Source organism: Benincasa hispida, chromosome 1 (genome assembly GCF_027475165.1).
Source record: "Benincasa hispida cultivar pf3 chromosome 1, pf3_genome.v1.1, whole genome shotgun sequence".
NCBI classification, from domain to species: Eukaryota; Viridiplantae; Streptophyta; class Magnoliopsida; order Cucurbitales; family Cucurbitaceae; genus Benincasa; species Benincasa hispida.
Window position 1 is genome coordinate 16,574,437 of NC_143478.1, and position 25,370 is coordinate 16,599,806.

General features: G+C 33.5%; 1 protein-coding gene and 1 long non-coding RNA gene across 2 annotated transcripts; both read left to right on the forward strand.

Annotated features, from left to right (window-relative positions):
- Positions 1-839: 839 nt before the first annotated feature.
- LOC150038282 (glu S.griseus protease inhibitor-like) lies at positions 840-2,089 on the forward strand. The gene is made up of 2 exons (XM_090310137.1): positions 840-991; positions 1,703-2,089. Exons 1-2 carry the CDS (start codon positions 973-975, stop codon positions 1,897-1,899), a joined length of 216 nt encoding a protein of 71 aa, XP_090166263.1. The 5' UTR covers positions 840-972; the 3' UTR covers positions 1,900-2,089.
- Positions 2,090-2,350: 261 nt separating this feature from the next.
- LOC150038283 (uncharacterized) lies at positions 2,351-4,304 on the forward strand. Its single transcript, XR_016525929.1, has 2 exons — positions 2,351-2,803; positions 4,112-4,304. It is a non-coding gene; the product is annotated as an uncharacterized LOC150038283 (long non-coding RNA).
- Positions 4,305-25,370: the final 21,066 nt, after the last annotated feature.

Sequence of the window (25,370 nt, forward strand, 5' to 3'; positions counted from 1 at the left end):
ATTATGGTCATTTTTTCTAATTATTGTTTTTTTAGTTAAACACATATATAGAATGATGAAAAAAATTCTGTACATAAATTCATATAAGAATTAATATGCATTAAAATATAAATTACTTTTCCTATAAAAGAATTATCTTAAAATATAGGTTTGTGAAAATATCATGGTTAAGATATGAACTTATTTATTTATTTTGAATTTTAAAACATATATCATTGACCAATAGATTAGAAGTTTGACATGTTGTAAAGAGGAAAAAAAAAAAAAAAAAAAAAAAAAGAAGAAGACTAGGCCACATAGAAGTTGTGATATTCTTTGCATGAAATTGAATCTAAATTCAATTCAACTATTATGTTCAACTCCAACAAATAAATATCCGATCACGTGGTGTAAAGTCTTATATAATAAATGGCCACCACGTGTATAGTTTGGTTGATCAATATAAAAAAATATCTTGTAATTATGTATAAGTGGGACTAATATTTATCATTGGTTAAGTCAGGAAAGTTGATATGTTAAGCTTATAAAAAAAATAACTTGAACATAACTTAATTAATGATGGCAATGTTATACCTTTAAAATTTTAAATTTAAATACTTAATTGTTGATATCCTAACAAATTATATAAAGTTATTAATTGGAAAATTTTAAGGTAGAATAATCAAAATTATTTAAGCATAAAGAGAGAAAGGGAACAAAAACTATACAAATTCAAGTATATATGTAAACTTTTGAATATTATGTAGACGCCTCACATTGGAGCCAAGCTAGATATCTAGTCTTCTTAAGTATGATAGAATAATAATTTACAAGAAAATTAAAAGTCAAATAAAACCAGCCCAAATAAATGAAACCCAACCTCTATAAAAACCCACTTCCCCCCATACAAATATGATCATAAGAGCTTCTTAAAACAGAGAGAGAAGGAAAAAAAAATATAATCCAAAGGAAGCTCTATCAACAAAGTCAAGGATGTCTACAACATGTAAAGGTATAGTTTATTAAGCCCATAGGCACATTACATTTTTTTAAATCGTTACATTTTGGGAAATTGTACTTATTTTTTTTACCATTTTTTTAATATAAGTTTCATCTTTCTTGAAGAAAACATGTGAATTCAAATTTTAATTCCAAAAATAAAAACATGCTCGTAAGAACTACGTCCTGTTAGTTTTTTTTTTCTGAAAAATTAGGCTTATAAACATTATTTTCGCCTATAAATTTCTTTATAATTTTGTTATTGATTTCCCTCTAATATTTTAAAAAATCAAGCAAAGCTTTGAAAATTAAAAAGAATGAAGAAACTTGTTTTTTTATATAAAATTTAACTAAGATCAATTCAGGCATTCTTTAAAAAAAAAAATATATATATGAGAACCATAATATGGAATTTATGATGAAAACAAAGACATAAATTTCAAAAACAGAAAACTAAAAAAGAGGGAGAGAGACTCCATCTTTTTATTATTAAAATTCTGACGTGTATTTCAAAAGCATCCCTGCAATGTAAATAACAAAACAGATAAACCTCAATATAGGGTAGTAGTATTTTATAAATTACTTTTCAAAACTCAAATGGTTATCAAGTGATCAGTTTGGTGAAAAATATTTTTTATATATATGAGAAAAAGGAATTAATGTATGGTATTTTTTTTTATTTTTTTTTATTATTATTATTATTTTTTAATGTTGCAACGTTTAGGAAAGAGTTCATGGCCGGAATTGGTTGGGAAGGAAGGAAAAGAAGCAGAGAAGATTATTGAGAAGGAGAATCCATTGGTTGATGCAATTATTGTTGATGAAGGATCAATGGTGACTCTAGATTTTAGGTGCGATAGGGTTTGGGTTTGGGTGGCTAAGAAAACAGGCATTGTCACCAGGACTCCTTTCATTGGTTAATATTTTATTTTATGTCTTTCCAATTTACAAATGCCAAATCATGTGTTTCTTCCTACAACACATGAATATTATTATTTCAAATAAGGTGTTTGTCTTTTTCTTTCTACAAAGACGTTTGTACTGATGATGTTCTGTTAGTTGTAATCAAAATATTTGGTATTTAATTATTATGGTAATTTCATTTTTTTTATGAGCTAGTGGAGAGACATTATAGACCTATACATCATGAACTTCAACGATTTAAGATTAATTGGCTAAACTCTTTTAGACTAAATTAATCAATATTCGTTAACTATCAAGACACACCACTATAGCTCGATAGTTGCACTCTCCTCATAGTAGATATATTTTTGTCCATTTTAACTATAATCAGTAAGTCAATCTTTCACAATTGTTCATATTTTACAACTAGGTCAAAATTATCGTTTTACCCTTGTAAATACCACTACAACAAATATGACTTATTATAGCTCTTGGATATAGCTTTTTTAAAAATTGGCGATAGAAAGTCTAAAAAAAAGGGGGGGAAATGTTAAAAATCAAAATTTGGGGGTGTGCTCAAAATTTCATAGTTATCCACCCAAACACTTAAAATTTTGGGGGTTGCACGCTTCACTCCTTTTTCAAACAGGAAAAACTCATATTTTATTTTTCTCTATTTCTCTTCTTTCCTTTCTCTATCTCTCTTCTTTCCTTTCTCTATCTCTCCACACAAAATCTCAATCTTCTTTCTCTCAAATCTCAACCCTTATTTTCTCAAATCACAACTATCAGCACTTGAAACCCATGTTGTTCTAATTCCTCTCTTTATCATTCTCAACTCCGAGTGTGCCCTAAAATATGCGCTCGCATTCCACCGTCGACGACTGATTTTCCATCACCTCCGTTGGTTGCAGCAACTTTGGTGAGCGTGATTTTTCTCTCTTTACTCATCCTTAGATCCATTTTCATTTTTCTTTTATTTGATTTTGGATTTTCCTTTTTTCGTTTTTCCATTGGCAATTAATTATTGTTTGTGTTTGGTTGCTGTTCGATTATAGTTTCTACACTTGAAGGAGATTGAGCTAGCTAAATGGAATGCAATTATGTATTGAGTTTTGTTTCCTCTGATTGTTAATGATTCTGTAACTCTAGTCTAAAAATTTTATGCTACAACTCGATCCTTGATCCGGTCCAAAACTCTATCCTCAATCTCCACTATGAAGAATTCGTCCCCACTATGAAGAACTCGATTCGGTCCAGAACTCGATCCAAGTCTTGATTCTGTCCAGAACTCGATCCTCGATTGAACTCGATCCAAGTCTTGATCCAGTCCTCTATTCAATCCAAAACTTCCCCACTGTGAAGAACTTGATGCTCGCTCAGATCTGCTGCAAAATAAAACTCACTCGATGCTCCCCCACTCGATACTTGCCCTATTCAAACAAGAGAGACTTTTAAAGTGGGTAATAACATACAAATGCTCAAATTTCAATTTAAAACATTTTTTAGAACATTTTGAATTACCGCTTTCTTATTCTTTTGATAACAATTTCCTTTTCTTCTCTCTTTTTCTACACTATTTCTCTTCTCGCCTTCAATTGTTTATTGCACTGGTTTTACCATGAGTATTATTTGTAGGTCCACGTGATTATAGACAAGATTAGAATCTTTTTGTCAATGAACCGCATGTAGGAAAGTATTATTTTAGCATGTTTGTCATGCTTATTTTTTGCTTTTTTCTTAATGGGTAAATAAGTTACACTTTAGTCTATTGTTGATTTCAATCTATTATTAGAATTGTAAAACATCTCCATATTTTACGTATTATTCTAAATTTGTTTTTAACATATTTATTCATTGTGCCTTTGTTTCTATTTTATTACTATTTTCATATGTTTAGAGTTCATGATCATTTCTTGTATTATTATTGCCTAATTGGTGACATTTATTATTTCAATGATCTATGAAGTTTAATGTAAACTTATCCTTCTTGCCCAATGCTTATATATTTGTTACATTGAGAATAGCTAAAATGAATGACAGACTCATGAATTTAGAGGTAATTAAAGGTTTAATAATTGTGTTTATGTAACTTTGACGATTATTAATGAACCACATATTTTTAGGTTGTTTTGAGAGTCAAAATGACAATTACATACTTTTTATATAGTCTTGACATTCAATTGTGATTTTGAGAACCAATCTGATGCTAATTCACTTTTTTTTATAGGTAGATGAAGATCAAAGATAGAAGCTCAATTTCATGATGCTATAATACTCAAAACTTGATGAATTTTGTATTTTGTGAACCTTGTATGGTTGAAAATTACATTTGATGTATTTTTTGTATTATTGGATAATTTATTTAGTTTCTAATGTAAATTGATTACTAAATTTCAATAATGAAAGGAATTCATTGTATTTAATGCATACATTGTGAATTATTCCATATGTCTATTTAACTTAAAATAAGTGTTTGTAATGTAAATGGACATAATTTCAATATTGTTTGTTATAACATAAAATTAAAGCTATATATATATGATATAATAGTCCTAAAAAAAGGTTATCATATGTCAAATAAAGCATTAAGAAAAGGCTATTATATAATAAAGATAGCATTGAGAGCAAGCTATTATATGTTAAAGATAGCTTTAATGACTAATGCTATTGAATGTTTTCATAGCTATGTATACATGCTATATCTCCATGAATGGTGATACATGGTCTTTGGGACACTAAGCAATGTGCATCTATTTCTATTATCATATTCATAATACTCCCCCTTAGATGTCCATATATATATATGAAATATGCCTTGTTAAGACCTTATTAGGAAAAACCCTAGTGAAGGAGAAAGAGTATATATTTCATGTAATACATACTCCCAAAAGAATACAATATATTTACTCCTCCTTATCAAAAAATCACTTAAGATCCCTGAGTCGACGTATTCCAATGTTGTCCACAAATTTTTCAAAAGTTGCGGTTGGTAATGTCTTTGTAAGTAAGTCTGTTAGGTTATCTTCGAACAAATTTATTATACAATGATGTCATCATCTTCTTCATGATCATGAGTGTGTAAAAGTTTCGGTGAAATATGTTTTGTTCTATCTCCTTTAATATATCCTTCTTTGATTTGGGTTATGCAAGCTGTGTTATCTTCGTATAATATTGTTGGAAGATTTTTATTATAAGACAAGCCACATGTTTCACGAATGTATTGAATCATAGACCTTAGCTATACACATTCTTGACTAACCTCAAGAATTTCAGCATGATTTGAGGAAGTGGTCATTATAGTCTGTTTCACCGTTCACCATGATATGGCAATTTCTTCACATGTGAACAGATAACCTGTTTAAGATCTAGCTTTATGTGGATCAGATAAATATCCAAAATCTGCATAACCAACTAGATCAAAATTTGATTTATTTGAATAAAACAAACCCATATCGATTGTTCCTCAAAGATAACGAAGTATATGCTTAATTCCATTCCAATGTCTTTTTGTATGAAAAGAACTATATCTAGCTAATAAATTTACTGAAAATGCAATATGTGGTCTTGTATTATTAAGAAGATATATAAGTGTACCAACTGCACTAAAATATGGCACTTCAGGACCAAGAAGTTCTTCATTATCTTCTTGAGGTCGAAATATATCTTTCTTTATATCCAATGAATGGACATCCTTTGGAATAATTAATAGATGTGCTTTGTTCATATAAAATATTTTCAAAATTTTGTTTGTATAGGTTGACTGATGAATAAATATTCCATCTGCTAAATGCTCAATTTGCAAACCAAGGAAAAATTTTGTTTTTCTGAAATCTTTCATCTCAAATTCTTTCTTAAGATATTCTATTGTCTTTGAAAGCTCTTCAGGAGTTCTAATTATATTCAAGTCATCAACATATACAGTTATAATAGCCTTTGAAACATATTCTATTGCCTTTGAAAGCTTTTAGGAGTTCCTGATTGTGATTTTTTTATAAAAATACACGAACATATTGGATTATTTTCAATTATATTCAAGTCATCAACATATTCTATTGCCTTTGAAAGCTCTGCAGGAGTTTCTGATTGTGATTTCTTTATAAAAACACATAGATATATTGGATTATTTTGATATCCTTCTTTAAATAAATATCCATTCAGGTGATTAAACCACATCTGTCCTAATTGTTTCAATCCATATAGTAATCTCTGTAACTTTATTGAGTACCATTCTCGGGAATTTGATGTATATGTTTCAAGTACCTTAAATCCTTATGGGATTCTCATATAAATATCATTATCAAGAGATCCATATAAATATGTTGTGACTACATCTATAAGATGCATATTTAGACTTTTATACACAATCAAGCCAATTAAATATCTTAATGTAATTGCATCCACCACCGGAGAATACGTCTTCTCAAAATCAATACCAGGTTTTTGTGAAAAACCTTATACAACTAGTCTTGCTTTATATCTTATGATCTCATTATTTTCATTTCTTTTCCTCACAAATACTCATATGTATCCCACAAGTTTAACACCTTCTGGTGTTTGGACTACTGGTCCAAAAACCTAACGTTTTGAAAGTGACTTTAATTCTGCCTCGATTGCTTCTTTCCACTGAAGCCAATCTTTTCTATGTTGAAACCATTCAACAAATTTTGGTCCAGGATCCTCATTTTCAGATATAATATCAAGAGCAATATTATACGCAAAAATGTTGTTAATAATTACGTTATTTCGATTCCATCTTTTTCCTATCATGACATAGTTTATTGAAATTTCATTATTATCTTGAGGTATTTCACCTTCCTTACTAGTCATGTCAAGGATTTCTTTATGGGTATTTACATCATCAACCAAATCTTTTTCACTATTAATTGTTTTTCATTTTCGAGGATTTTTATCTTTGGAACCCACTAGTCTACCACACTTTTGGCATGTTCCAGAGTCATTAGTGACAACTTATTGCGTTGGATATTAATTTTTTATGGAACATTTGCAACTGGTATATGTAACTTAGTTACTTTCTTTGTATCTATAAATGTATCTAGTAATTGATTTGCTATATTTTGCAAATGAATTATTTTCTGAACTTCAAGTTCACATTGATCTATATGGGGGTCTAAATGAGACAATAACGATGCATTCCATGTCATTTCTTTTTCCAACTTTTTAACTCCTCCCCCCTAATGTTGGAAAAATTTTCTCATTAAAATGACAATCAGTAAATCGTGCAGTAAATATATCACCCGTCAGGGGCTTAAGATATTTAATAATTGATAGGAATTATATCCAACATATATTCCTAACCTCCTTTGAGGACCCATCTTCGTGCGTTGTGGTTGAGCAATTGGAACATATACTGCACATCCAAAAATTCTCAGATGGGAAATATTTGGCTCATGACCATAAACTAATTGTAATGGCGAGTACTTATGATAAGCTACTGGCCTAATGCGTACAAGTTATGCTGCATGCAGAATAGCATGTCCCCATACAGATGAAGAAAGTTTAGCTGTCATAAGTAATGGTCTTGCAATTAATTGTAAACATTTTATAAATGATTCTGCTAAACCATTTTGTGTATAAACATGAGTTACAGAATATTCAACATTTATCCTAATTGACATACAATAAATATCAAAAGCTTGAGATATAAATTCACTAGCATTATCAAGACGAACGGTCTTAATTATATAATCAGAAAATTGTGCTCTTAACTTAATTATTTGAGCAAGTAATCTTGCAAATGCAAGATTTCGACTTGATAATAAGCACACATGTGACCATCTGCTAGATGCATTTATTAATACCATAAAATATCTAAATGGTCCACTTAGTGGGTTAATGGGTTCACATATATCATCATGAATTTGTTCTAAAAAAACATGAAGATAGTTAAAAGAAAACAACAACATTAAGTCTAGATATTCTCAAAGTCAAAAGAAACACTTGATGTGCCACCAACTGTGTCAATCTTCTTTTCAGAAGATTCAAAGAAGTCTGCCACATCCAAATTTGTCGTGTGGGATGGGTCAAATATGTCATTATCCTGGCATGCAAAATTTGCTTCCACATTTTTCTCTTTTTCCTTCAGGGAGGCTTGATAGAGATCAATTAAGTGTTTTGACGTACGACAGGTATGTGACCCATGCTCAGTCATTCCGCATCGAAAGCATTTACTTTCAACACTCTTTGAACTTTTATCTTGTGGAGCTTTTCTTTTGTGATCATCATTTTGTGTGGTTCTTTTGAAATTTAAATAATTAGAACGACCACTACGAAAATAATAATTATTTCTTCCTCCTGCCACAATCACGACCTCGACCATGACCACGAACTCGACCGCGAGCATGACCTCGACCACGATTATTATTAAAATTCACAGCATTCACTTCAGGGAATGGTGTTATTCCGGTTAGTCGAGATTCGTGATTTTTCATCAATATAACTCGTTATTTTGTTCGGCCACGAGAAGACATGAAATTAATTCAGAATACTATTTAAAACATTTCTCTCATATTGCTGCTACAGGAGCATATTTGAAACATGAAATGTAAAAAAATGTCTTCTCTAACATATCAGCATCAGTAATTTTCTCTCTGAATAACAATAATTTTGAACTAATTTTAAATAATGCGAAGTTGTAATCACTTACTGATTTGAAATATTATAGTCTTAAATGCATCCACTCATAACAAGTTTTAGAAATTTTTTTTTTTTTTTTTTATGATCATACCTCTCTTTCAAAATTTCCATAAGATACGAGGATTTTTTTATTGTAAGATACTCCATTGTCAATCCCTCATAGAGATAATGATGAAGGAAAATCATAACTTTTGCTTTGTCCTGACTGGATGTCGTATTTTCTTCTTTAATTGTTTCTCCCAAGTTCATAGCATCCAAGTGAATTTTGGCATTGAACACCCATGGCAAATAATTATAGTCATTAATGTCAAGGGCTGCAAATTCTGATTTTGTAAGGTTTGTCGTGACAATACTATCACAAAATGTTATATTTATATTAGAAATTTAATATGTACTAAATATGCAAAATAACATTTAATTTATTAATTATAACGAAGAGGAAAAAACCAACATACCTTTAGGACCTACCTCTAGCGAAGAAAACGACAGGAGCTCGTGCTGATAATATGTTATGAAATTGAGGACCACAATGGGAATACAGATATGAAAAAATATAATATAATAATATTTTTATATAATAGTAATAAATAAATAAAAACTAAAATTATAAAATTGGACGATGGGAAATTTTAGTGAAATTTGGTGTGGATTTCTCATCAATGGGTATATCATTTTAAGATCCACCAAATGTCACTATTTATAGGTAAAGTAGCTAGTAGGATGTGGACGTACATGGACACCAAGTATGAATTACTACAAGCCACATGAAAAACATAAATAGTGACACATGACCTTTGGAACACTATGCAACGAGTATCTATTTTTATTATAATATTCATAATATTTTCTACTATTTTGACAGGAAAAAAAAATCCTATTTGTGTTCTCAACTGTTCGCTTACCATGAACAATTTTAAATACTCTAAATAAAAGAAACTTTTCTCTGTTCCATTTTTCTAACGCGGTTCGCCTAGAGTACAAAATTCAAGTTCTGTACTTTCCAATTTTGTTCCATTTTTTTCTCATATTCAAAGGTGTGTACACATATATATGTGACACACTAGCTCGGGAGAATATTGTTCAACCACGTTATCTTGAAACCAAATACGACTAAAATCTCACCTCCCATAAAAATGTATAAGAGAGACCGTAAGTCTATATATATAAGAGAGCAGCTTGATACACATTTTAGAATGCAAAGTCAACTGGAACATAGCTCAATTAGGTGAATTAATATTGAAGATCCTATATTGGATGCGACTATACCAGCATTAATACACCGAATCTCATCAGAACTCCGTAGTTAAACGTGCTTGCACAAGAATAGTATTAATTTAGATGACCACTTGGGAAGTTCTCGTCTTGTATCCTTTTCAAAATATTGAGGATCTTACGTCGAAAAAATCAAGAGACATCACACTTTAATAAGAACCTCATATTGTCAATAATTCAAATATATGTATTTTTAATCAAAAAGTTAGAAATTTGCATCTCTATTGTTGAAAAATAAGGTATTATCATGAGATATTAGTAACTCAAGACGTTCTACTTTGATGTCATGCTAAATCATCGATTGACGTAAACGCTAATGGGTTATGGTAAATTTAATTATATAACCACTTTAAACACTTCAAAAAGAGGCGAAAATCTATAATTAAGGATATTAATGTTTATTTACGTGAAATTAATTATGTTTAATGTGAAATACACACAATCTCATTTAAACTTAAATAGAAAGTAGTCTATATCATTCAAAACCATATAATTTCAACCTTTTAATTCGAAAATATAAGGGAGAACAACGCAGTAAACTAAGAAAAATAATATATAATATCAATGTTTTTGTACATAGTAAAAAAGAAAAGTCTGAGAGAGATATACAATTGGTAGCAAACGAATCAGCTAGTAATGTTCTTTATAATTTTCATATTTATCATTATCCTTTTCAACGACTATGAAATTTCAACCATAAATGTAATATATATATACATATAAAGGAAAGTCAAGATCTTGTAAGGATATATTCATAGTTGGATTGGTTGATTTTTCCAATTCTCTTACGTGCAATAAAGAAAGAACAATAAAGTCAAATAAAAGCGGCCAATTAATCAACTCCCAAATCTTATAAAACCCTACTTCCCCATGCAGAGAGACGATAACAAAAGTTGGAGAAAAGGCAAACACAAAACAAAGACAAAAGGGAAAAACAAAGGATGTCTGAAGAATGCAGAGGTAAAAGACATTTTAATGTTTGTTCTTATTTCAAACGTAATTTTCATATCATCAAATATTAATTTTGAATGATAGATAAAATATATTTATTTAACAATTTCAAAATTACTCTCGAACATGCTAATTTGTCGACGACATATCTCTTAGGTAAGAGTGCATGGCCGGAGTTGGTCGGTCGACTGGGAAAGGATGCCGAGAAAATTATCGAGAAGGAGAATCCTCTAGTGAATGCTGAGATCGTCGATGAAGGATCATCTGTGCTTCTTGACTTTAGGTGCGATTGGGTTTGGGTTTGGGTGGATAAGAAAACAGGCATCGTCACAAGAACTCCTATTATTGGTTAATTATATTCTCAAAATAATCATGTGTTTTACTTTTAATATACAAATTTATTGTTCCTGTTCTTCCATTTATCTTGTAGCAATTATAATACCAAAATTATTGTGAAAAATTGTATTATTTATTAATTGTGTTTGTTGTAATAAAATAATTTGGTATTGTACTGTAATACTTTTTCACTTCTGTTTCAAATTTTAAATTTTGTCATGAATAAGCATTTGATTTTCTTTTCTTTTTGAAAAGTCGAACAGTTAGTTTTGATCAATAATAAGTCACTAATTAAGGTCCAAATAAACTAATTAGAAAGTTAATTTTAAATATGATACAATAATGTAAAATCAATATAACATTATGCAAGTAAAGAAGAAAGAAATGGAGATTGAACTTCGACCATTAAATTATCCAAGTTAATATTTAAGGAAAATAAAGGCCCTCGAATTTTAGAATTGTGAATTTTTTAATTAGTACAACAATTACAAAGAAAGAAAATGATACAAAACCTCTAATCTCATCACAAAGAATGCAGGTTAATTATTATTGAGCTAGACTCGAGTTTTGATTTTAATCTCACTCCTATATATATATATATATATATATACATATATTTTAAATCACCAATTGATCCAAAAGCTTAAACTAATAGATAAAGGTATATTTAATTATTTCATTTAACACTCAACTTCACTTGTGGGCTTAAATCATGAAGAAGATTCAACAAGTAGAAATCGATATTAATTGGGAAGGAAATAACATTATAGGGATTTAAACACAAGACATCCTGAACCAATCTATGGTAATCTTAAGTCTATCTGTTGAATGAGAAATTTCGGCGAATCATGAGTTGCCACATCATCAATGAAAGCCCGGGCCTATTGGAAAAATTATAAGTTGGATTTGGCCAAATAATTAAAGACACTCGGGTCCCACCCAATTCAAACCCATGTGAAATTTTGGGCTAAATTGAAAATAAAGCTCAAACTTAGTATTTCGGCCCAACAACAAATGGGCTCAAGCCCAACTTTAGCCCAAACCCAATTCTGGCCTAGTAAAGTAATTAGGCCCAAACTCATGTAAGATCCATGAGAAACCTCTATAAATAGAGGCATTATCTATTCAGAGGGAGGAGGAATTGAAGGCAAAATCTCTCTAAAGATCTAAAGTTTGAAGCTTCAAGGATTTAAAAAACATAACTCCTTCAAAGTTTTGAAGATCAACAGACACTAGAGCTCTGAAGATCAGAAGACATATCAAATCTCTGAAGATCAGAACACATATCAAAGTTTTGAAGACTGAAGTCCTCTAGAGATACAAGCATTCTGAAGACCGAAGTTCTTTGGAGATACAAGCATTCTTCCAAGACTTCAACTCCAAGATCATCACACGCTTCGTTTCCTCAAATCAAGCATATGCATTCGATTGAGAGAGAATCAAAGGATCAAGTACTAGAGATCGAACCACATCGCATCAAATCAACATCAACATCGACACCAACTCAAGTTCAACTCCACGAAACAAGTTTCTCCGGAAGCTTCGTGTGATCACTAATCCTCAAAGAAGATCATCAAGCCCAAAGGCCGATCATCTAAGAAGATCAACAAGCCTAAAAATCGATCATCCAAGAAGATCAACAAGCTTAAAGGTCGATCATCCTAGAAGATCGTCAAGCCCAAAAGTCGATCATCCCAGAAGATCAACAAGCCCAAAGACCGATCATCCAAAAAGATCAACAAGCCCAAGGACGATCATCCAAGAAGATCATCAAGCCAAAGGTCGATCATCCAAGAAGATGAACAAGCCCAAAGGCTGATCACCCAAGAAGATCAACAAGCACAAAGGTCGATCACTCAACAAGATCAACCAGCTTAAAGATTATAGTTTATTTTGAAAGCATCAAAATACTAGGTATTAGAGATTGTACTCACTTTTCACAAAATTAATACAAATATAAAGTTCAAGTTCCACGAAATAAATATCTCTTAAAATCTCGTGCGAACACTATCGATTCACCCAAAAACTTTGACCTTTAAAACAAAGCATGGAGGTTTTGATTTGAAGGGTTGGGGGCTTAAATCTCACTTCTAAAACAAAGCATGGATGTTTTGATTTGAAGCATTGAGTAGAATTTTAGAATAATGGAGCAATTAATTAGGAAGAGAGAAAGAGAGAGAGAGAGTTTTATTATGATATTGAAGAGGGTAATATTAATTAACCAATAATGGGAATCCTAGTAACAAAGCCATGTTTGTTAACCCAAACCCAAACCCTATCACATCTATAATCAGCAGTCACAAAAGTGGTTCCTTCTTGAACAACCTTAGCATTTACCCAAGGCACTTCTCGCTCAATCGTCTCCTCCGCCATCTTTCCATGTTTTCCGACCAGCTCCGGCCACGAATTTTTACCTTATAGTTTGCACCATGAAACAAATTACATCAAAACGGAATAAGAAGCTGCAAATTACATATATTAATATTCTTTATATAAATAAAAGACAATATCTTTGTTATTACGAGAACATTTACCAAATAGATGCAAAGAAGGAAAAATATAACATTATTATAGTGGGAAAAAAATAAATTTATATAATTACCATCACACAGAGACATCCTTAAATATTTGCAGCTACCCTCGGTGAAATCTTTCCCAATTTTTTTTTTTTTTTTTTTTTTTTTTTTTTTTTTAACAAAAGGCTGAAAATTGTGAAATGAACCGTACGTAGTGGAGTAGAGGAAGATGATGGGGTTATATTTATTTATGTTATTAACGTGTCGTGTCTAGTTTTTTTTTTTTTTTTTTCCTTCTCTTGTTGTGTTGTGTGGAATTTGACTTTTCTACGTTAGTTGCCTAATTAAGTTAATTCAATCTTAGATTAATCAACCATTTTGAAGTACGCGGATTTATTATTATCAATGGAGACAAACGTTCTACCTAACAATCCTTCCTTTTTAATATATTATGATCAATTTGTGGTGGCATTCTTATAAAGATTTTTCAGTACATTATTGAGACAAATGCTTTAAAACTTAGCTATTTTTTAAAAATGTTAATTCAGGTAAATAACCCAAAAGAGACATTATTTGAGAGGATGTGTTACGAATTTTACGTTAGAAATATTGAGATGTTTCACATCTTTATCAAGATACATGACCTACTCCTATTTTCAATTGGTTTTGAAATGATATCTCATGTTTATCTAATGTAGTATCGAAACCTATAAAATTCAAATAGAAATATTTGATATAAGAATGATGAATCTAAAAAGGCATCATCTTGAGGGGACATATTGAGGATCTCACATTAGAAAAGTGGAGAAATCTAAAAATCATTATGTTATAGTAGAATGATTAGCAAATTTTGTTACAGCAAAATGTTTTGTAATTTGCTTCCTTAGATGTTAAGTATCTTGTTCTGTGTCATGTAGAATCTACTTGGAAATATTTTCCTTATTTGTTAAAGCGTGATGTGCGATTTGTCGGGTTTTTTTTTCCATGCTTAGAAGATTATTTCTTTCCTTTTGAATTTCTTCTCAATAAGGTTGCGATATATACATGATAGCACCAAAATGTGCTATCTTCGTGCCTCTAATCTCGCTCGTTTATGATGTTTAATATGTTTATATGATTGTAATTATAGGATCTCGAGCAATTCATGCATTCAGGAGCATTACCGACCATTCATGGTTAATTTGGAGCAATTAGAAGGTAAAAAGAGCAACCAGGCTTCAAACAGATGAAAAATTACGAAAATACCCCCAATAAGCTGACGCAGCGATGCCATGCTGGATGCAAATTAACACCATATTGGTACAGCATCATGGTGCCACAGGGCAGCATTATGGCACTCTGGAGCACCAGGACGCACGCACAACGAGGCACAACGTTGCTGCGCCTTAAAGGGCTTAGCATTGTGCTTCGATAAGAAGACCTAGCGTCGTGGCACTGTCCCTTAGTGTCTCGGCACTAGCGCAACTATATATATATTGTTTCTTTAATTTTAGGGCAGATTATCATCTTCCATTTGGCCTCCAGCAGAATTTCTTTCCCTTGTTTCTCTTCCACGTGTATTTTTCTTCCTTTCCCTTCGTGAACGTAATTGGTAGAGATGAAGCCGAATCTTTTCTTCTCCATCTCCATGTGTTAGAAATATGATATTGGCTAAATATATTTGTTTAAGATTTTTGGCATTATCTCCTTGGGTGTATAGGAGTTGTCTTTATTGTTCTCTCTGGTGAATCTTGTCTTAGAGGTCGTTCTTCCAGTTACCAAATCTGCATAATATTTCTTTCCTTATTTAACTTATTTTGCATACTATTTTATTTGAAATATTTTCTTTTTTGGTGTTCTAAAAATTTTATAAGGGAATATTTTTCATCTTTCCACTATGCTATTTATGCCCAAGAAGTTATCATGTTATGGTTGTCGCATCCATTGTTTTTTTTTTTTTTCATATCATTGCGTGAGCTTTACAAAATCCTTACAAGCACTACATTATCTTCAAGGAGTTCTTTGTGCTTTTGTGGAAGTGCATTTTTCACTTGTTCTTACTTCAGTTCACAAAGGTTGATCGGTCTTAAGTAGAGCCCAAGACTTTGTTCATCGAGAAGGATTTCTCAAGCCTTAGGAGGATCCTAAGGTGTTGTTCATCAAGAAAGGAGTTCTAAAGTAGACTGAAAGTTATCATCAAGTGAGAGGGAGTCTTACACACTTAGGAGAAGCCCGAGTGTTCACATATTTGTGTCTGTGTGTGTGTTGGGGGGAGGGGTGGCGGGGGACCTAGGTTCATAAGAGAGGGAGTCTCACATCTAGGGGGAACTTAGGTGATATTATTTTACAAATAAGTACAACGTTGTAATCGCTTGACTTTTCCATATCTTTCTCGGATACATTGTCCCCCCAGACATAGGCAGTTTATCATTGAATTTGATTACCAATCTTGGTGTATTTATCTTTGATTTACTCCTTATTGTTGTCTTTGATTTTTCTAGGACGTCGTGTGAGACAATCGTATAGAGTGCAAATAACCACTTTCCAAAATTTCACCATGGAAAGATAATTCTAGCTATTTCTTAGTTTAGAGGATTTTGAGAAACTTGTAATTCTTGGAGATTTTGAGATTGCGTTGAATATTTCTTGTTTATGGGTTTCATGTTGATTTTATTGTTTAAGAATGGCATGTTTTTGTTATTAATTAACATCCAATGTTTTATTGTGCGATTTGAATGCTTTTGAATTAACTTAAAATATGTGACATATAATTGTGAGTTAGTCCTTGAGAAGAAATAAGTTGGATAAGCTTGCATCTTTTGTTGTCTATAACAAATAGTATTGTCCTGTTGACCTAGGAAAAACTGTATTGAATATTTAATTAGACGATGGGAATTAGATGTTCATCCTAGCGTAATTCCTAGAGCATAATGCGGTTAGTTAATTATGTTTAGTATGGATTCGTCTAAGCATGCTTAGCTAATTAGGTATTTAGAACCATTTGTTGGATGTCCAATTAGTTAGGCTAGGTATAGGCAAGAAGGCTAAGGCATATGTCAATAATTCGATGATCTAAATTTCGTTGGGCGACTCCATTTTTCTAAACTAAGATGTCTTGAATAATTGCATTTCTATCCTTTATATTTTTTGTAGTTTACTTTTATTCTTTTTCGATTACCCATTCCATACCAACTCCCCTCTCCTCCCCAATTTATGACTTTAACTAAAAATGGGCTTTGGTGGACTAATCTTTATGCTTCCCTGAGGTTCGACCCGGACTTACCACTTGTACTACTAGTTAGTATAAGTAGTTAGTTCGTGAGACTATAAATTTTTATTTGATTTGGATTAGAAGGTTTATGATGTCTTTTTCAATCTTGATCAATACATAGTGTGGTTTCATCTCTTTTTGGGTGAGTCACTTTGAATAAGACGGACGTGTATGTTTTACTGAGAACATTCATGTTGAGCTAGTCTATGTACTGTTCATAAACTTTGTAGACCTTGTTATTGATGGTGTAGTCATTTAGACTAGGCTGAAGTGCTTATAACTACTCTCAATCATTATAAGTTAAAAAGAGTATCACATAGTTAAAAGGAATCTAAGTTCTTTTGTATTGAAGGAATCTATCATACTTAGCTTGAGAGAAGTCGTTTTATAAAGGTAAGAGGAGCTCACGTTTAGACGAAGACTAATTACGTCTATTTAAAGGGACCTCAAACAAAGCTTGGAAGAAGCTTATTTGTGGAAGTGAGTGGTTTCCAAACTTAGTGGGAATCTAAATGAAACTGATAGGACTGAAAATGTGTCATTTTGCTCCGTTTAATTTAGGATTATTTCTAGAGTTTACGTATTTATTTGGCTATTTTATAGGTTTCGAGCATTTAAGAGGTAAAGGCATTAGTGACAAAATGGACTAAAACGAGTCAAACCGGAGCTTGATTGCATCAACCAGGAAGAATGAGCTGAGAAATGTTCATTTTGCCCCTACCTGCACAGCACATTGGCACCCTATGGCACCATGCTCGGCACTGTAAGGAAGAATGTCCCCTAATTGTGAAAAGCATAGAGCGAAACAACACTCAAAGTGTTGTCCGCATGAATTTTATGTCAGCGCCACGACGCTTTACCCTAGCGTCGCAGCGCCATCACGATTTTTATAAACAGAAAATTAGCTGCTTAAGGTTTATATCTGCGATTCCAGCCATTTTTTAATTGTTTCCTCCTCTTTTCTCCCACTTTCTAGTCAGTGCATGTATCAAAACTCTTCTCCATCGATCAGCATGTCGATTACGGGTTAAGGTAACATTTTCTAGCTTAGGTATTGAGTAAACTTCCCCATGTTTGCACACTTGTGAAATTCTGATTTAGTTTTCTTTAACTTTCTATATTGTTGGCAATTTCTTCTCTGATTATAAATGATTATGGATTATAATTCTGCTTAAGGCGTGTAATTAATCACTATGATTTAATTTTCAATACGTGACATTCAATTGCATGTTAATTCAATATAGTAATAGGTTAAATTAGCTTGTAAGTTATAAATTCATCTCAACGAATATTGTCTAATTAACCTGGGAAGAATTAAATTGAATGCTTGATTTTCCGTTCCCAATTGGATATTCGACTTAGCGATTTTCTCGTTCTTAATGTGGTTAGCTAAATTAGTTAAAATGCGTTACATCTAATTAATTTGGTTAATTTGATATCTTAGACCCTCACCTAGCTTTTCTGGATGAGGTGGCTAAGCTAGACAATATAGGACTACTTTGATGAATCCATGATCAAGTTACAATTTGGAGAATTAACTCAAAGGCCTCGGCTAGATATTTTTTGAATTCAATCTTTATTTATTTTTCTTGCAATTTATTTCATCTGCATACAATCAATCTCATAACTCCCCCGCTCTCGGTTACCTATGTTGTAAATCGTTTAATTTGAAAACTCTTTGGTTTTCTGAGTTCGATCTATGCTACCACTACTACACTCTTTGGTAGAAACGAAAATGTAAAAACTAACAAGTTTTTTAAGTGGGTTTTATAGGGTTTTTGGAAAAATTAAAGGCCCAATGGCATTGTCGTAAATAATGAATAGTGGCACGTTTGTAATTACTCTTTTCTTCTCTACTTAGGGTAGTATTGCGTGTTTTTTTTTTTAGAAACGAAATTTGCAGTTGTTTGTGAAGGAAAGGAGGTGCGCGCGGCCGACTTGAAGAAGAAGACGCCTGAAGCCGCCTATGAGTAGTCGTCCTTGAAGAGTTGCTCAGCTGGATCTTGGAGTCGCTCGGCTGGATCTTGGGCGGCGGTTCAAAGAAGAGCAGCACCGGTTCGAGCGTCGGTGGCGGTCTGATCTGGGAAGCTTAAGGCGTGGGCGTGGGTTTCCGTCAGTGCCGAGTTTAGACAGTTCGATTTGGGGAGGTTCGGTCTGAGCAGCGGTTGTTAGCGAGAGATACGCGCGGGTCTGCGCGTGGTTCGCCGGTCAGAGGCGGGTAGCACACTGTTTTGGACTATTTTGCAGTAGGTTATTCTCAGTTTTCAGAGGCGACGTTGTGTGTGGATCTCTCGGTATCAGTGGATACTTAAAATTACAGATTGGTGATTTCGTTTATTATCTGTAATTTGTAAAATTTCTTTATTGCTCATTAATAAATTAATTCAAGCTCGTTCTCAAAGTGGAAGTACACAAAACTGGTCGAACCACTATATAACTTGGTGTTCTTTACTGCTTTCAATTTATTTCTGTTGATTGTTTGCATTACGTTTGGCCATCTAAGTTAGGTTCATAAACTCTCACAAGTGGTATCAGAGCTCCAGTTGATCCAAAGAGGGTGTGTGGTAGTGTGTGCTGGCATATTCTTTGTTCAGGATTTTTGTTGAAATTAATTTGATAGATGCCTTCGATGTCTACACGGTTCGAAGTTGTTAAATTTGATGGGAAAAGTGATTTCGGGTTATGGAGGAAAAAGATTATTAGGGCTATTCTGGTACAAAAAAAGGTAGCCAAAATCTTAGACGAAGATAACCTTCCACCAACAATTACAAAAGTTGAAAAAGGGATATGGATGAGATGGCCTATTCGACGAAAATTCTGTATCTATCAAATGAAGTGCTTAGGCTAGTAGATGAGGCCACTACTACAACGGAGTTGTGGAAGAAATTGGAGTGCTTAGAAAGAATTTCCCTTTGAATAAGAGCAAGGAAGAATCAAGTAGCAAGCATGCAAGGGATTCTAGTGCAGCAAATATTACTGATGGGTATGATTCAGCAGAGGTTTTGATGGTGTCCAGCAGGAACATTCAGAATGCTTGGATCATGGATGCAAGGTGCACGTTTCACATGACTCCTAATCGGGATTTCTTGATTGACTTTCAGGAAAATGATGGAGGATCAGTTCTGCTCGGTGATAATGGTGCTTGTGATGTAAAAGGAATTGGGTCAGTTCAAATTGCAACACATGATGGTATGATCAGAATTCTTACAAATGTAAGGTATGTTCCAGAACTCAAATGAAATCTAATTTCTCTGGGCGAATTAGATAGAGCAAGTTATTCTTATAAATCTGATAATTGAGTTCTGAAGGTTATCAAGGGTTCTTTGGTTAAGCTGAAGGGGACCTTGAGGAATGGTATTTATGTGTTGGAGGGTACTACAGTTTTAGGTAGTGCTATAGTTGCATTTGGGAAAAAAACAGATAAATCTATGTTATGGTATAACAGACTAACTCATGTCAGTGAAAGAGGTCTTCAAGCTCTTTCAGAACAAGGTTTGCTTGGAGGAGTTAAAGACATTGAACTCCCATTTTATGAGCATTGCATAATGAGAAAGTTTATCAGAGTGAAGTTTGGGAAAGGGAAACATTCTACCAAAGGAATTTTGGATTATATTCATTCAGATTTGTGGGGTTCTATAAAGGTACCTTCTATGGGAAGTTCAAGATACTTTATGTCGATCATTGATGACTTTTCAAAAAAGGTATGGATGTATCCACTAAAACAGAAGGATGAAGCTTTTGGGAAATTTCTTGAATGGAAAAAGCAGAGAACCAGACAGGCAGAAAGGTAAAGTATCTGAGGACAGACAATGGTTTGGAATTTGTGAATCACAAATTTGATAAATTTTGCAAATCTGAGGGAATTACGAGGCATTTCACTGTTACGTACACTCCACATCATAATGGTTTAGCTGAGAGGATCAACAGAACAATTATGGAGCGTACAAGATGTCTCTTGACAAATGTTTCATTACCCTTGAAGTTTTGGGGAGAAGCTACCCAAACAATCTGTTATCTTATTAATAGGAGTTCGTCTTTCGCTTTAGAGCTAAAGACTCCTTAGGAGATATGGACAGTAAAAGCTCCAAGATTGGATCATTTCAGAGTGTTTGGATGTTCAGCTTATCCTCATGTTAAGGAAGGGAAGCTAAATAAGAGGGCACTGAAATGTATGTTTATTGGCTATCCTCAGAGTGTTAAAGGATATAAACTTTGGTGCATGGAAGAGGGCACAAATAAATGCATTATCAGCAGAAATGTGACCTTTAATGAAACAGAGATGCCATTTCATGTCAAACAGCAGCAGAAACAGCAAACAGTTGATTAGGTTGAGGCAGAGGTTAGAATTGATTTTAAAGCACAACCATCAATTAGCTCAGGTGATTCCAGTGATCAGTCATCCAGTTTTGATGGTAGACAGCCTCAACTGTAGAGAACTTTGATTAATGAGGGAGCTTTTAGTGAAGAAAGCTCAAATGGCAGTGACCTACAGAACTATCAGCTTACACGTGACAGCCTCAGCGGGTGAGGCAAGCTCCTACGAGGTATGGTTATGCTGATTTACTTGCTTATGCTCTTACTTATGCAGTTGACAGTATTGAAGCAGAGCCTCTTACTTTTGAGGAGGCTATTATATCTAATTCGAAGGAATAGTGGAAGGATACTATGGAAGCAGAATTGTTCTCATTGCAGAAGAATCAGACATGGTCATTGGTTCCAAGACCTCCTAATCTGAAACTCATTCATTCAAAGTGGATTTATAAAATCAAACCAGGTATAGGAGGTGACAGCAAGCCTAGGTATAAGGCTAGACTAGTAGCCAACAGCTACACTCAAAAGAAGGGAGTTGACTTTCATGAGATTTTCTCACCGGTGGTGAGGCATTTGTCCATTCGATTAATTTTATCTATTGCTGTTCACATTGATATGTTTTTTGAACAGATAGACGTCACCACAGCTTTCCTTCATGGTGAATTGGAGGAAGTGATCTACATGGCTCAACCTAAGGGCTATGAGGTGAACGGAAAGGAAGACATGGTTTTTCGTCTTCACAAGTCCATCTATTAACTGAAGCAATTGCCGAGACAGTGGTATATCAGGTTTGACACTTTTATTCTGAAGTAGGGGTTTCACAGGAGCTCATATGATGCCTGCGTGTACTGGAAACTAGCTCAGAAAGGTATATATACTTATCTACTTCTGTATGTAGATGATATGATTCTGGTGTCTAAGGATTATTCTGAAATCTGTGATCTCAAGAAACGATTGAGTAGTAAATTTGAGATGAAAGATTTAGGTGAACTGAAAAGGATCCTAGGCATGGATGTAAAAAGAGATAGGGAGAAAGGTTTGTTAACCATTTCGCAGGAGAGTTATGTGCATAAACTGCTTGAGAAGTATAATATGTCTGGTTGTAAGGCAGTTTCGACACCCTTAGCATCTCATTTTAGGCTTTCTTCATCTCAATGTCCTGTTACTGAACAAGAAAGGTTAGAAATGGCTAATATTCCCTATTGTAATGCTGTTGGAAGTATTATGTATTTGATGATTTGTACTAGGCCTGACTTAGATTATGCTATGAGTATGATAAGTAGGTTTATGTCAAATCCTGGGAAGGAGCATTGGAATGCAGTTAAATGGGTGTTTCGATATTTGAAAGGTAGTGTCAGTATATCATTGTGTTTTAGCAGGGATTTTGATAAATCAGCACTGTTGGAAGGCTTCACAAATGCAGATTATGCTGCAGATCTTGACAAAAAAAGGTCCTCTATCAGGTCATATTTTTCATTTGTTTGGTAATGTGGTCAGTTGGAAAGTTTCTCTTCAGTCAGTTGTTGCCTTGTCTACTACTGAGTCAGAGTATATTTCAGTGGGTGAAGCTGTGAAAGAGGCAGTGTGGTTGAAAAGGATAGTTGGTGAGTTGTTGTCGCAGGAGTTCATTCCTATCGTTCGTTGTGATAGCCAGAGTGCTATTCATCTTACGAAAAATCCATCTCATCATGAACGGTCTGAGAATATCGATGTCAAATTTCATTTTATCAGAGAAGTTTTGGCCCAGAAAGAGGTTGAACTGGTCAAGGTTCATATAGTTGAGAATTTGTCAGATATGTTAACCAAGGTTCTTCCAGCCCATAGGTTCAAATACCTATTAGATGGGCAGAATATTAAATCTGGATTATAGGAAGATTGGAGAATCAGCTTGGCACTTAAATATTCTTGCTATGAGGGAGATTTGTAGAAAATAACAAGTTTTTTAAATGGGTTTTATTGGGTTTTTGAAAAAATTAAAGGCCCAATGGCATTATCGTAAATAATGAGCAGTGACATTTTTGTAATTACTCTTTTCTTCTCCACTTAGGAAAGTATTGCGTGTTTTTTTTTAGAAACAAAATTTGCAGCTGTCTGTGAAGGAAATGAGGCGTGCGCGGCCAACTTGAAGAAGAAGACGCCTGAAGCTGCCTGTGAGTAGCCGTCCTTGAAGAGTCGCTCGGCTGGATCTTGGGCGGTGGTTCGGTGAAGAGCAGTGCCGGTTCGAGCGTCGGTGGCGGTCCGGTTTGGGAAGCTCAAGGCGTAGGTGTGGGTTTCTGTCAGTGTCGGTTCGGGCGGTCCAATCTGGGGAGGTTCGGTCTAAGCAGTTGTTCGTCTGGCAGTAGTTGTTAGCGAGAGATATGCGCGGGTCTGTTTGTGGTTCGCCGGTCAGAGGCGGGTAGCACACTGTTTTGGGCTGTTTTTCAGTGGGTTGTTCTCAGTTTTCAAAGGCGACGTTGTGTACGGATCTCTCGGTATCAGTGGATACTTAAAATTACAGATTGGTGATTTCATTGATTATCTGTAATTTGTAAAATTTCTTTATTGCTCATTAATAAATTAATTCAAGCTAGTTCTCAAAGCGGATGTAAACCAAACTGGTCGAACCACTATATATCTTGGTGTTCTTTACTGCTTTCGATTTATTTCTGCTGATTGTTTGCGTTACGTTTGGCCATCTAAGTTAGGTTCAGAAACTCTCACAGAAAATTATTTGGTCTTGAATTAGGTGACAAATTTCACCGACCAGAAACTAAAGAATGGTTCGTACATGAGTCACTGTAGATAAAGTTAATGAAATAAATATTTTGTCGTAATTGATTAACTTTTTTTTTTTATCATAATGATTTAGTTTTTTTTTTTCATTGAGCACATTGCCCTCAGAGTAAGTGATATTACATTGAACTAGGTTACAAATCTCCGTGTTTCTATATCTCTAACTTTATTGTTTGATATTAATTAAGTTTGTCTATTTGTCAATAGATTTGTCACAACATTGTGTTTGATATTGATCAAAATACCTCAACATAAATAGATTATTACAATATAAGAAAACTAAATAATAAATACAGAAAACAAACTAAGGGGGCGTTTGGGTCCCCATTTAGAGTTGGGCGGGTGGGCTATTTTAGCCCACCTAACGTTTGGGGCTTTAACTATTTTAGTTGGAGCCCAAATCCCACTTGACCCTTACATTATTTGGCTCGATTATTTTTCTCTCCCTCGTTTTGTTTACTCCGATTATTGCTCAATTATTTTTCTCTGTTTCCTTCCATCTCTTCTCCTTAGGGTTTCACCATTGTTCCCAATCGACATCGTTCCTAGTGGGTTTTGGAGCTTCCTCTTTTTCGTTCTTTTCGATTGACTGCCAATGCGATTCTCTTTGGTCGGATTTGAAGAAATCCTTCGTACATCTAGACTACGGTATGTTTGGTAGTCTAGATATGTGTTTTTCTCTAGATCCGTAACCCTTTCTTTCGGCTTCCTTTTTCATCTTGTCGTTCCGAACGCTACTCTCGTTCCTTCTTTATCTTAGCACTTCTTTCAGTTCTTCAATCTTTTGTGTTGTCCCTCCTATATATCTGAGTCTGGAATCGTACAACCATGTTAGAGCTCAGATCTTACTTGGTAGGGGATAGAAATCTTCGGATGGAAGATAGTGTTCGGATCTTGGTAGGGTTACTATATCAAATGGTAAGTCTTATTTCTTTTCACTAGTTCATAATGAGTCATTGTAGTTTTTTTTTTCTTTTTTCTTTTTGACAAATGTAAGCTTATTTTTTACATATCTTTTCAGCTTACTCCGATTATTTTACTCTATGCTTGATTTCAATCTTCTGTTCTTGGTCTTTGATTATCGGTCTCTGATGATTAATGTACCTGATCATTTTGCTACTATTTGATTAACGGTCTTTGATTATTTTACTATTATTTCAATGATTGTTTTTGCATTGCTAATGTTCTTGGTCTTTGATTATTGGTCTTTGATTATCGGTCTTTGATTATTTTGCTACTATTTCAATGATTGTTTTTGCATTGCTACTGTTCTTGGTCTGTGATTATCAGTCTTTGATTATTTTGCTACTACTTCAATGACTGTTTCTACATTGCTACTATTCTTGGTCTTTGATTCTTGGTCTTTGATTATTTTGCTATTATTTCAATTATTATTTTTGCATTGCTACTGTTCTTAGTCTTTG